At 32.5% G+C, this 13574-nt stretch overlaps 1 protein-coding gene across 4 annotated transcripts in view; it reads right to left on the reverse strand.

Moving 5' to 3' along the window:
- The window catches only part of LOC127712643 (transcription elongation factor SPT6-like), a 37840-nt gene continuing 24266 nt past the window's right edge, over positions 1-13574 (reverse strand). Inside the window, exons 25-38 of one of the 4 annotated variants that reach the window (XM_052219197.1) lie at positions 12991-13198; positions 12420-12567; positions 11699-11847; positions 10957-11097; positions 9382-9435; positions 9137-9189; positions 8404-8492; positions 7320-7435; positions 6792-6914; positions 6202-6362; positions 4805-4995; positions 4402-4470; positions 3089-3264; positions 1-1563 (exon numbers count right to left, since the gene is read on the reverse strand). In XM_052219197.1, coding sequence (XP_052075157.1) covers positions 1228-1563; positions 3089-3264; positions 4402-4470; positions 4805-4995; positions 6202-6362; positions 6792-6914; positions 7320-7435; positions 8404-8492; positions 9137-9189; positions 9382-9435; positions 10957-11097; positions 11699-11847; positions 12420-12567; positions 12991-13198 — 2014 coding nt within the window. In that variant the 3' untranslated portion in view covers positions 1-1227. Of the gene's footprint in view, positions 1564-3088; positions 3265-4401; positions 4471-4804; positions 4996-6201; positions 6363-6791; positions 6915-7319; positions 7436-8403; positions 8493-9136; positions 9244-9381; positions 9436-9861; positions 9916-10053; positions 10108-10956; positions 11098-11698; positions 11848-12419; positions 12568-12990; positions 13199-13574 lie in introns of all 4 variants that reach the window. The other 3 variants (XM_052219198.1, XM_052219199.1, XM_052219196.1) reach the window with 3 other exon arrangements.

Below are 13574 nucleotides of genomic sequence, written 5' to 3' on the forward strand. Positions count from 1 at the left end.
CAATTTTCTTATTTTTATTGAGGTAAAATTCCTCATAATGGTTGTTTTACAATGATTTAGCATGGTAAAACACATCATAACTTGTACATGTATATACAATAAAACATAATTACTTTATTCCTACGTTTCTGAACATCCTAATTTGAAGTGATAACTTCAAATATATCAAAATGTTCACGACCATGTGTTGAAATCCAAAATCGTTTGGATAGAAATAAACAAATGTTACAATAAAGAAATAAAGAATTTCTATTCATGCTTACAAGACTGAAGTTTAACTTAAAAAATGTTTTTAATAATACAAGTAACAGATATTATAATAAAATGTTAACAAAGATATGTACAGCCTGCAATTGACACATACCATGCAATCTACATTTTTCTGCCTTTAATAGACTCAAATATGTGTTGAAATTTTTTGGATGAAATTTGTGTTAATATATGATTTAGAAAAGACAAAACTTATGTTGAAATTTTTTTTTGGAAGATACATTAATAAAATTAATCCTTCAGTGAAAATGATCATCTTAAACAAACATAAATATGGTACCACTGTAACATTATACATAATTTCTCAATCTATGAAAGATTTATAAGTGACATAAAAAAGTTCTAAATACATCTAGGGATATTTTTCTTGCAGATTATCATTTGTATTGGCAAGTTTAAATGAAACAGTTTAATAAATGAAAAAAAATGTTTTAATACTGGTCTGAACTGTTTGTTGTTATAAAACACATTTTAAAGATAAATTGAAGATTTCGTAATGTAACATACATCTAAAATAAATTAAAGCACTTGTATATCCTAATGTAATTTTAATATGATCAACAACTCGTATAATCCTGCATTCAAAATTCAACTTTTGATGGTCACTGCGTCACCTTATATTACTTTTAAGTATTGCTTTGATACTTAAGATGGTAACATACTTGTAAACTGTGTCTTACATGAACTATACAGAATACAGATATCAGATGAACATCTATAATGTACTGGCGCTGAATACTTATAAATACACATGATGTACACAACATAAATATGACGTGAGACCTTGATGTGGAGAAGCCCTATTCATAGCAGTTACAACCAATGCCAATGTCTGGTTTCAGTCAATATTCGATACTTTCCACAATAGAAGCCTATTAGCAGATATCAAATAATCTGCGATAATATTGGCTTCAAACAGAAGTCCATATACTTTCAACTGTCACTATCCAGTATGTATCACCGTTCATCAAATAATGGCGTTGAATCTCCAGTAGGCATTGGACTATTTCTGTGAACAGCTGGGCTAGCCCTAGGAGTTGACTTACTGGGTCTACCTTTAGCCCACATTTCTGCAGCTTTGGCCCAATCTGTTCCTGCTGTGGGTCCCATGGCTCTCTGAGATGGTGGATGTGATGGTGTTCGTGGTGTGGCTCTTGGTGTGTGCCCAGGCCAAGCTGGTGTGTGTGGCTGTCTGGGGGTGGGGTTGTATGATGGGGTAGGGTGTCCAGCTGGCGTTGTGATGTGATGAGATGGTGTCATCATTGGGGTCATCATGGGGGTGGCTCCGAGACCCTGAAATAAAAATATACTTCATATATAATTTATATATATTATTTAATTGGAAATCTTGTAACCTGGCACATTTGGTTGTAATGAATAAAAGATAAGGGTATTCTTCAACAAGACAGAAACCCAAATGCAAATGAATCTAAGGATTTTTATATGTATGGTAAAAAAAACCTGATTTCTATTTATTCTTCAGACATATTATACAATGAGGCTGGAAAATTATTATCTGTAAAGGATTAAAGAACAAGAATGTGTCCCAAGTACACGGATGCCCCATCCGCATTATCATTTTCTATGTTCAGTGGACCGTGAAAATGGGGTAAAAATTCGTAAGGGTTCCACGGAACCCAGTGTCTCGCCTACTTTTGCTGTTAATCGCAGGCTCAACAAAAATGAGGAAAAAAATTAATAAAAATATTCCTCTCTATACTATCTTTTGATTGTAAGTAGCTTCTGTCAAAGATTGGTAAAAATCCAGGATAGTTTAAGAATCTAATAATTGTTTTAAAAACTTAAACTGCAGACTGTATGTAATGTTAACTGGCAGAAAAACTAAGTCCATTTATAAGTAAAAAAAGGAAAAATGGAACAAAATTTTAACAAAATTTCCTTTTAGATACTAGCTTTTAGTCATAAACAAGCTTCTGTCCAAGTTTGGTACAAATCCAGGATGGTTTAAGAAAGCTGTTAAAATTTTAAAAACTTTAACCACAGAGTGAATGTAATGTTAACTGGCAGAAAAACTAAGTCCATTAATAAGTAAAATACGGAAAAAATGGATTTTTTTTTTTACAAAATTTACTTCTGGATACTATCTTATGATCATAAACATGCTTCTTTCCAAGTTTGGTAGAAATCCAGGATAGTTTAAGAAAGTTATTAAAATTTCAAAAACTTTAACCACAGAGTGAATGTAATGTTTCCTGGCAGAAAAACTAAGTCCATTTATAAGAAAAATACAGAAAAAATGGATTTTTTTTTTTACAAAATTTACATTTGAATATTATCTTATGATCATAAACAAGCTTCTGTCCAAGTTTGATAGAAATCCAGGATAGTTTAAGAAAGTTATTAAAATTTCAAAAACTTTAACCACAGAGTGAATATTTGTGGACGCCGCCGACGACAACGCCGACGGAATGTAGGATCGCTATGTCTCGCTTTTTCGACAAAAGTCGAAGACTCGACAAAAACTCTAATTTGGCATTAAAATTAGAAAGATCATATCATAAGGAACATGTATACTAAGTTTCAAGTTGATTGGACTTCAACTTCATCAAAAACTACCTCGACCAAAAACTTTAACCTGAAGCGGGAAGAACGGACAAACAGAAGAACGGACGAACAGACGAACGGATGACAGACGAACAGACCAGAAAACATAATGTCCATAAATGGGGCATAAAAACAATTCTCTTTTATTCAGATGTTGTTTTTTTTTGTTTTTTTTCTTTCAAAAAATAATTTTCATTGCATACAATAAAGTCTTGTTTTAATTTTGCATTTGTATTTAATTGTTCAAACTTACAAAGCCTCCACTGAATCCAGCCACAGGAGGGAACTGTTGTGGTGTAGCTCCAGGTGTCATTCTAGCAACTCTAGGGGTGCCCACTCGTGGTGTGGCTCCAGCCACCTGGGCAAGTGTGTTGTAGATATTATTAGGTAACCCAGCAGCTGCTCTCTGTATTGTGGCAGCATCCACACCTGGAAAAAAGACAAAACTGGATTTATATGATATGTCTATTATACTTTGTCTATTATACTTTAAACACAGGATATTCTGCATTACAAAATGAAGATACACTATACAAAAAATATAAAGCAAAACTGTTCTTTGGTAAAATATAAATTACATTGCATGGCTATTTGTCTTCAATACTATACACAAAACTATACCAAGACAGTTTTCAATTTAAACTTTAAAATCCATAGGCATGAAGCTCAATTTTAAGCAAAGGAGTAGGTTCAGTAAGACCCCGTTTTGGCCCCAAAATATAGCAGTTTTACAAAATTGTTAAAATGTAAACTTTTAGCTATTCATTGGAAAGTAGAATACTTCTGTTACATACATATGGGCTGTTTTTGATAATACAATGCACATTTATCGGGTATTAGCATCATTAAGTCATGCTAAATTACTGAAATCTTCATAATTTTAGCATTTGAGTTAATTTTTAGACGGTTTCCGTCTTAAATGGACGTGGCCGCATTTGTGTTCATTCTTAATATTTAAATATAAGTTGTATTTGATGATAATACATAACATATATAAAGGTTGAGGATGAACACCGATGCGGCCACTTTCATTTTTGACAAAAACCATCTGAAAAGTGACATATTATGGCATACTTGATAGATTTATAACATAAGCTTGAATATGAGCGTCTTTAATGACTAAATCAGTTCAAATCTTTCACATAAATAAATTGATTCTTCTAAAGTAGACACTTAAGTGTTTAAAAAGTGTCCAAAATCTTTCATCAGATGAACCTGAAATTTGGGGCCAAAATCGACCCTTACCGGACCTACTCCTTTAAGTTAGATACTTTTTTGTGTTTAGATGGCTTGATAGACCCAAAAGCCTTGGTGAAGCATAAAAATATCAATGAAGGATGAATAATTCTTTTTTCATAACAAAAAGGTTTAAGAATTAAACACCAAGATATATTCTGATTTTGCAAACTGTTACATGGCTCATTTACTTTATGCAAATGTGATACAGCAGATTTGCTTCAGAGAAAAATTGCTTGCACTCATATAAATTTAAACTTATAAAAATCTGTATTTAATTCATAAAATGTCATAAACGCATAATATTATTGGTTAACTTAATATACTGACCTTGTAAATTAATACTGGGAGTAGCATATGTTGAGGATGCCATGCCTGGAGTTCTACTAGCAGGAGTACCTAAACGAGGAATTGTAATTCATGAGTAACTGATTGATTGTTATCTTGCTTGTCCAGTGACAAATATTCAAACATTTATAGAAAGAAAACTAATTATGAATCACAAAAGTATTTCTCAAATCTAAAAATAAAATGAAATAGATTCTTTTCATCACTTATCATTTTTTTAATAAAAGAGAATTATACTCTTCATTTTAACACAAAGTAAAATTTTGAAATATCTATACTTCTAGTACAAATACTTCAATATATTTCATTTATATCTGTCTACCTTCACAATTTGGATTTAGGAATAGACGAAATTGGACTTTACAGTCTCTTTCTCTGTGCATACCTGGAATTGGATCCCTGAAATGTTCTTTAAACCATCTCATCATAGAATTAAGTGAATGGAACATTTGGTTCCTATATCTGATTCCCTCTGATGAGAGTGTGGCATATTCATGTCTGGGTTTTGTTCTTGGCATGTAGGATACCAGAAACTTTCCTGGGTATTGCTTAGACAAACTGCAAAAGTAGGGAATCCTGAAAAATAAATGAGAAAAATAATAATCTTTACCATGTTAAATATTCCTAACATGACACAGACAAATCCAAGAGGTTTGTACTATCATATTACATAGCAAATGCCAAAGAAATATCCTTTTTGTAAATTTCATTTATGACAGTATGCTATTATACTCCTGAGTTTTATTCAGTTCACTTTTTTACACACTTGAGTGAGTTGCATCAACCAATACTTAAAATTGTACATTTTAATATGACATCCTTATAACAAAGCTTTGTTCTCATAAACACAAAACATACTTGACACATGCGCACAAATTCACAGTTTACAATCTCTTTATTTTCAATTTTATCATAATAAAATATATATATTTTTGCTGCTTACAAAAAGTTTATTATTGTTATTAAATCATCATTTATTTATAATTCACGGGGAGGAACTGGGAACAGCCAACATTTTTTGTACACTTCGACCAATAAAATTACAGTTTTTATCCTATTTGAATTGAAATAATTCCTTCATGTCATGCTCTATGCTCATTTTAACATGGTTAGGTATCACAATCCACCATATTTTACACCTCCCTTACGCTCGGTGAAAAATATCATGCGACCCATGTTAAAATGAGAATAGAGCATGACATGAAGGAATAAATTCTTAAACAGTTTTCCCTTCAATCAAGACTGACAAAATTGGATCTTTAATTGGGATGGTATGTAAACTTCTGTAAAGTTAAAAAAAAAGTCAATGCCATCTCTAAAAACATACAACAAAATGATAAAATAGCCTTTTTCAACAGATTTTTATAATTTGTTCTTGTGTCATGCTGTTACACCACTTTCCCAGGTAACTGGGAGGGATGAGTGCTCACAAACATGTTTAACCTAGCCACATTCTTTATGCGCCGGTCCCAAGTCAGGAGCCTGTAGTTCAGTGGTTGTCGTTGGTTCGTGTCTGTCATAATTTTTTTCGTAAATCATTTTGTTATAAATGAGGTCGTTGGTTTTCTCAATTGAATTGTTTCATATTTTTTATGTAGGGGCCTTTTATAGCATACAGTATGGTTTTTCTAATTGTTGAAGGCCGTACAGTTGCCTATAATTGGTTACATCCACTTCATTTAAACTTTGGTGGATAGTTGTCTCATTAGCAATCATACCATATCTCCTTATCTTTATAATAACTATAATATGTTATTGATTTAGCAATTATTAAATACTTACTTTGAGGGTGCCTTCTTTTTCTCTTCATGTAATACTTTGTCTAGCAGTTCTCTTTTACCGTTCTCTGCCATTCTGTAGTATTTAAAGTTTAAAATATCTCGTGCATATGCTGCCATTGGCTGAATGAATCGTGCCAATATTTCATCCAAATCTTCAAATTCCTACAAAAATCAACAAAAAAAATTTACCTATACTAACACGAGTGCTAATCTTATCTTAACAATATGAATTCCAGTAATTTTGCTAATTGTATTTTGACAAAATGATCTGTTCACTGACATTTTACCTCCATTACTAAATGAGATACAGAACAGACAATACAACAAATAAAGAATTTATTTTGAGAGGATGGAGCTGATAAAAAAAAATGTCTATGCTAACCTTCAGTGATTATCTTTCAAACTTCAGATCTTATGATCTCAAAATTAAAGGTTGATCCTTAAAAAATCAAGAGTGGTGCTGGAATTCCATGGGTGGTTCTGGAAATTCAAGGGTGGTGGTCTTTGATTTATGATATAATTCCCTGAATGTAACTAAAAACAATTTATTAAAGAGCAATTGCCAAAAACTTTTAAAACTGAATTGCATACCTCTCCTCCTATCCATAATGACGATCCCAGACTAAAAGCATTCTCTTTGCCTTCTTCTTTAATATCAATATGCTGTATAATATCGTCTGCTATCTTCCATGAAACAGTCAAATGATCTGCTCCCTGTAACATTAATCGAATATTTATTTGTTTACTAAAACTACTGTAGATTTGTTTATTTTCATGGGGAATAATTTTTCTGGAATCAGGAAAAATTGCATTTTTGTGGTTTTGCAAAATGATACATAGGATCCTATAGGAAATTAGTACTTCATTAAAGATTAGTACCCTAGGAATAATAAAGAAACAACAAAAAATTCTTATTCTTGAAGGTGAAAACTATTTTTCACAGGGAAATTTGCAAATCAACATTTAAAAATAAATCCTATAAAATAAACCAATTTTTTTTATCCCTACTTATTAGCCAAGCATGCAGACTATAGGAGTATGAGCCACTCCATCAATTAGTTGAGATATTTTCTATTTTTAGCTGAAACAAACCCCACCAATTCTAAATCCTATACAAACCTTACTACTTGGTCTAATGATTGCCTCCCCTTGGTCCATGTTTGCCAAGATTTTCTCACATTCTTTATAACCAATATTATGGAAGGAAGGATGTGCAATTACACGCTTCACATATGCTGAAATAGACAAACAATTAATTTTTATTTAATGAGAACTTTGATCTTTTAGTTAACATTTTGCAATGTCAGCCATGTTTCTCGGCAGACAGGGTCATCAGACATTTAAACTAGATACCCCATTGATGATTGTGGCAAAGTTTAAATTAAATTTGGCCCAGTAGTTTCAGAGGAGATAATCTCTGTAAAAGTTAATGGACAAAGGATGATGACGACAGTCGATGACAAATGCGATAAGATGGCAAAAGCTCATCAGCCTGAAAGCAAGTGTGACTAAGGGAAAACAGACAGATGGAAATGTGCATCACTCTATACCCCCTCCTCTGTCATCACTCTATACCCCTCCTCTGTCATCACTCTATACCCCCTCCTCTGTCATCACTCTATACCCCCTCCTCTGTCATCACTCTATACCCCCTCCTCTGTCATCACTCTATACCCCCTCCTCTGTCTTCACTCTATACCCCCTCCTCTGTCATCACTCTATACCCCTCCTCTGTCATCACTCTATACCCCCTCCTCTGTCATCACTCTATACCCCCTCCTCTGTCATCACTACTTCTGCAGCATTTTGACAATGTAGATAACTAGCTTATAAATATTGATTCCATCGCCATCTGTTGCCCCTTTTATTCTGTACTTTCACATTTCAAATGTCTTAAACATGATGTCAAAATTTTAATTTTTCAAATGAAATCTCATATAAAATATGAGGGGCAGAAGGATAATTTTGGGGATGTCGGATTTTGGATGTTTTTTTGGCGGAACTTATCGGAACTCCGGAATTAATGATTATTTTTTTCAGGAATTCAGGATATATCCTTCTGAGAATTCAGGATGACACCCTCACCTACCCCCTCAAAAATTAACTGATGCAAAAAATTGCAGTTTTATCTAGAATCTTTTCTTAAAACAGGGAAAGTGTCAAATTTTAAAGATTAACAAAAATATCTTTCTCTGAAGCTTACATTGTCTAGCTTGCTGCTTTTTCTTTGTTTCTTCCTTTGTTTTATCAGCTGTTTCATGATCAGCATCATAGTATAGATCTTTCTGGGGCCTAAATATAACAAATATGTATTGTCATTTAAATATTTAAGGAATGACTGTAATATTTTTTCTGTCTATGAAGAAATAACATCAAAAATGTGGTGCACACGGAACAACCTGTGTAGCGGGTTATTTTAAAGTGTGCACCACATTTTTGATGTTATTTCGAATAGACAGAAAAAATATTACAGTCATTTCTTATAATTTAATTCTAAATTCCATTTTAAACCGGTGTAAACCATGAAAAAACGTTGATGACGTCACGGTCACATGACAAAATTATGTCTATGAGCTGATAAACAAAACAACGTCAGCTAATCAGAAGACGCGTTACATCCAAAATTAAATTATTCAATGATAGCAAACAATATTAAGAGAAAAAAACACAAATAATGTATTTGTTAAAGAGAATATCAAAGTTTGACATTCTTCATGATAATTAATTTTCAGGTTACTTTTCTACTTGCGAAGTTCATGAAAAATTAACTTAAAAAATTAATAGGTGTGTGTACAATATATAAATGCAATAAAGAAATATATATTGTAAATTCAGAAATTATCGCCTGCATCTATGATTTCAATTGTTGGATAATCAACACAAATGCTAAGTTTAATTTATTGAGATTTTAAGAATATCAAATTTGAAGTACTTACCTCCACTGATTTTCCTTGTCCATCAGATCAGAGGATTTACATGTCAGATCTACCTGGAACCTGTCTATATCTATCTTAGTTATTCTACAGTGAATTGTCATACCGATCTATAAAGAAATAAGATCAGAGGATTTACACCTCAGATCTACCTGGAACCTGTCTATATCTATCTTAGTTATTCTACAGTGGATTATCATACCGATCTATAAAGAAATAAGATCAGAGGATTTACACGTCAGATCTACCTGGAACCTGTCTATATCTATCTTAGTTATTCTACAGTGGATTGTCATACCGATCTATAAAGAAATAAGATCAGAGGATTTACACGTCAGATCTACCTGGAACCTGTCTATATCTATCTTAGTTATTCTACAGTGAATTGTCATACCGATCTATAAAGAAATAAGATCAGAGGATTTACACGTCAGATCTACCTGGAACCTGTCTATATCTATCTTAGTTATTCTACAGTGAATTGTCATACCGATCTATAAAGAAATAAGATCAGAGGATTTACACATCAGATCTACCTGGAACCTGTCTATATCTATCTTAGTTATTCTACAGTGAATTGTCATACCGATCTATAAAGAAATAAGATCAGAGGATTTACACGTCAGATCTACCTGGAACCTGTCTATATCTATCTTAGTTATTCTACAGTGAATTGTCATACCGATCTATAAAGAAATATGATCAGAGGATTTACACGTCAGATCTACCTGGAACCTGTCTATATCTATCTTAGTTATTCTACAGTGGATTGTCATACCGATCTATAAAGAAATAAGATCAGAGGATTTACATGTCAGATCTACCTGGAACCTGTCTATATCTATCTTAGTTATTCTACAGTGAATTGTCATACCGATCTATAAAGAAATAAGATCAGAGGATTTACACGTCAGATCTACCTGGAACCTGTCTATATCTATCTTAGTTATTCTACAGTGGATTGTCATACCGATCTATAAAGAAATAAGATCAGAGGATTTACACCTCAGATCTACCTGGAACCTGTCTATATCTATCTTAGTTATTCTACAGTGGATTGTCATACTGATCTATAAAGAAATAAGATCAGAGGATTTACACGTCAGATCTACCTGGAACCTGTCTATATCTATCTTAGTTATTCTACAGTGAATTGTCATACCGATCTATAAAGAAATAAGATCAGAGGATTTACACGTCAGATCTACCTGGAACCTGTCTATATCTATCTTAGTTATTCTACAGTGAATTGTCATACCGATCTATAAAGAAATAAGATCAGAGGATTTACACGTCAGATCTACCTGGAACCTGTCTATATCTATCTTAGTTATTCTACAGTGAATTGTCATACCGATCTATAAAGAAATCATAATATTTTTTATGTTATAAAATCAGAAGTTAAACTCCATAAATTATAGTTAGCTATAACGTAAGACAAATACCAAATTTTTGTGTACATTCCATACAATATCCTTTTTTTCATGAAAGGCTGTCATATGTAGTTTAGTTGCCACAATTTTCATCACCTCTAAAGCACTTGTTTACAAAGACAATTGATGTACCAAATGTCAAACAGAAAAAAGGCAGACACACATCTATGACAAAGCATTAATCAAAATTTTGTCAAAAAACATAATGCATAAGCCACATTTCTTGTGCTGAAGGGGGAGCTTCAATAAGGTAAAAAATGTTCTATTCAATATTTTTAATAGCATATAACTTTCAAAATAAAATTCTTCGATTAAACATACTTCAACTTACTAAAACCAAAAAAATCTCCATTTATTGAAAATTGTTGTGGGGAGTTTTTCTAAACTAACCTGCACTCTGTCAGCAGGATTCTTTACATTTTTATCACTGATATTTTTGGTATGTACAAAACCATTGACAGAATTATCTAGTCGACACTTCACACCAACTGCTGAGCCAGGACAGCTTCCTGCATCAAAATGACTCCAAACCTAAAATGGAAAAAAGTTATCTCTAGACTTCCAAAGAGATTTTCTATTGGGATAATGCAGAATGGCTCATATTATTTCTTTTGTAAAGAGCCTTTAGTTAGGGTTGAGGTGTAATCAACTTATTCAGTACAATAACTCTCTGCTGTTAATATTTTTATAATTTTTGTTTGTTAAACTTTACCGTTTCAGGCTCCTTAGATTTAACATTTGTACATTGTGTTAATTATCTTTACATAAGTGCTTTTCCAGAAATAAGATATGTTGGTGGGGTGTCAGAAGGCACTTTTTATTTTATCACACCATGCATAAAATTTTAATTGATTATTTCCTATATTTGTTCAGGTTATCTTTCAATATTAATAACCACACATCAAATTTTAATAGAAGTTCCTTCCAACATCCACCCCCTCTTATACAATCAATCTTGGAACAACCCTATGGGCGGGTCTCTTTTATTTTTGGTAAAGTGTATACGTAAGTGAAATTTAAAAAAAACATCAATGGTTATCCAATTTTTATAAAGTGCCTTCCCTGGGTACCATGTATGTTTTAATGGAACAGTCCTAATAATACCTTTAAGATTACAACATAACAATGTTACCTCACTAAGTTCTGGGAAATCATTTCTGTTACAGAAAGGACACTGCCACAACCCTGTCTCCTCGTCCCTGACTGGATTGGCCTGGTCTAACTGTTCACCGCGAGGTCTTCTGTAGGCAATACCTGCAACTCTAGCTAGCACTAATTTACCTAGGGAAAAAGTTTAAAGTTTTCAAAGACTTTTAATTAAATGCAGCAAATATGGAAGTATAGTTAATCACTGAATAAAATGTTAAAAAAAAAACCAAGCTCTCTGATAGAATTTTAATCATTGGTAAACTTTAAGAATAATTCTTTTGCAAAAAAGATTGAATATAGTGAAATATGTAGTTACAAAAATAAGATGCACATGCTTATTTGGTTTGGAATGTATTAAGATGACATGGTGAGTTGACTTTTGAACATACTTGTTACAAACGTAACTGTTGGAAGACATGTTACCATACTCAAACATTTTATCATAACTCCACACAAACAAGTTTGTGCTTTAACTCTTATAATGCCATGTGATTGGTGGAGATGCAGCAATTTCTCATTATAAGTATTAGGTTTGACAAGGCTCTTTTTGCCTTTGGAAAAATAAGGCATTTCAAATTCAAAATGAATTAAAATTTCATTCTAGCAACATTTCATTTTCACACAAATATCAAAGGATGGCAATGTCCACATTAAAACACTGTACACAAACATTTAGTCTATGTAAATTGTTTGTACATTCTTACCAACATAAAATGTTTCTGGTGTTTCTTTTGTAATCATATTAAATATTTCTTCATTCAATGGGGATCGATATGGTGTTCTCAGATCTTTGTACCGATGATTTAATTCTGCCCTGGTGTCATAAAGTGTAATGTGTTTATCACCATAACCCTGAAAATATAAAGCATTTATAATTATAATAGATAAACAATTATTTTTTCTCTGACACCCTTACAGGAGCACTATGTTGCAACAGCACATTTTATGATAATCAATCTTAATGTTTATTTCAGTACTTAAGCAACCCAATTATATTTTGTTTATTTATAGTTGATGGTTTGGTGTTTGATGACCAGTGGCAAATATCAAATGCATATAAGGACGAGAACTTTTTGATATGATATAAAAATCTGAACCCTGCTTTATACTTGGCCAACATGCTGAGTCAGCAAGAATAAAGTCGAGCTTTGAACCTCCCTGGTTATAGAAAAGTTGTGAAAAAATGTAACAGAGACTATCAAATTAATGCCACCAACACCAAATTGATAATTGTACACAGATATTAAACATAATTTGTTGATCACCAGACAATACCTGTCTTTCCAGTTCTTCAGCAAAGGCATCCAAATCCAGATCTTTGAGTCTTTCAGGACTTTCTAAAATTTCTTCCAGTGCTCCAGCAGGATTAGCACCTTCAGCCGTGTCATCATACTCTAGAGCATCAACAGCCATCTTACGTGCCCATTCATAAGTCTCGGGATGTACACGAGATCCATCTAACACTTCAATGTAACTGTCTGTCCTGTTAACAATATGATTTGTAGGTTTAAATGTAACTGTTTGTTGCTTAATTTTAATTACTTTGGCAAAGATCACAATATTCGAAAATTTAAAAAATTATTTTTATGTCGTAAATATCCTTGGAAAGAAGAATAGGATTTATAGTGCAGTGAAACTGGTTTAAAATAAAACAGTGACCAAACCGGAAACCAGTCTGAAAAAAGATTAGCCCCAAGTCCTTTTATACCAACATCAATATACTTTGAACAAAACACCTGTATTAAGCAAACTCATTCTTCAGTCCTTCTTAATGAGTTGTGGTTATGGCCAGTTGCATGAGTCTAAAATAAAGTTAATGACTTACAGTCTGATTTATTTTTTTTTAATTTATAAAGACC

The sequence above is a fragment of the Mytilus californianus genome, unplaced genomic scaffold (genome assembly GCF_021869535.1).
Source record: "Mytilus californianus isolate M0D057914Y unplaced genomic scaffold, xbMytCali1.0.p SCAF_8, whole genome shotgun sequence".
Classification (NCBI taxonomy): domain Eukaryota; kingdom Metazoa; phylum Mollusca; class Bivalvia; order Mytilida; family Mytilidae; genus Mytilus; species Mytilus californianus.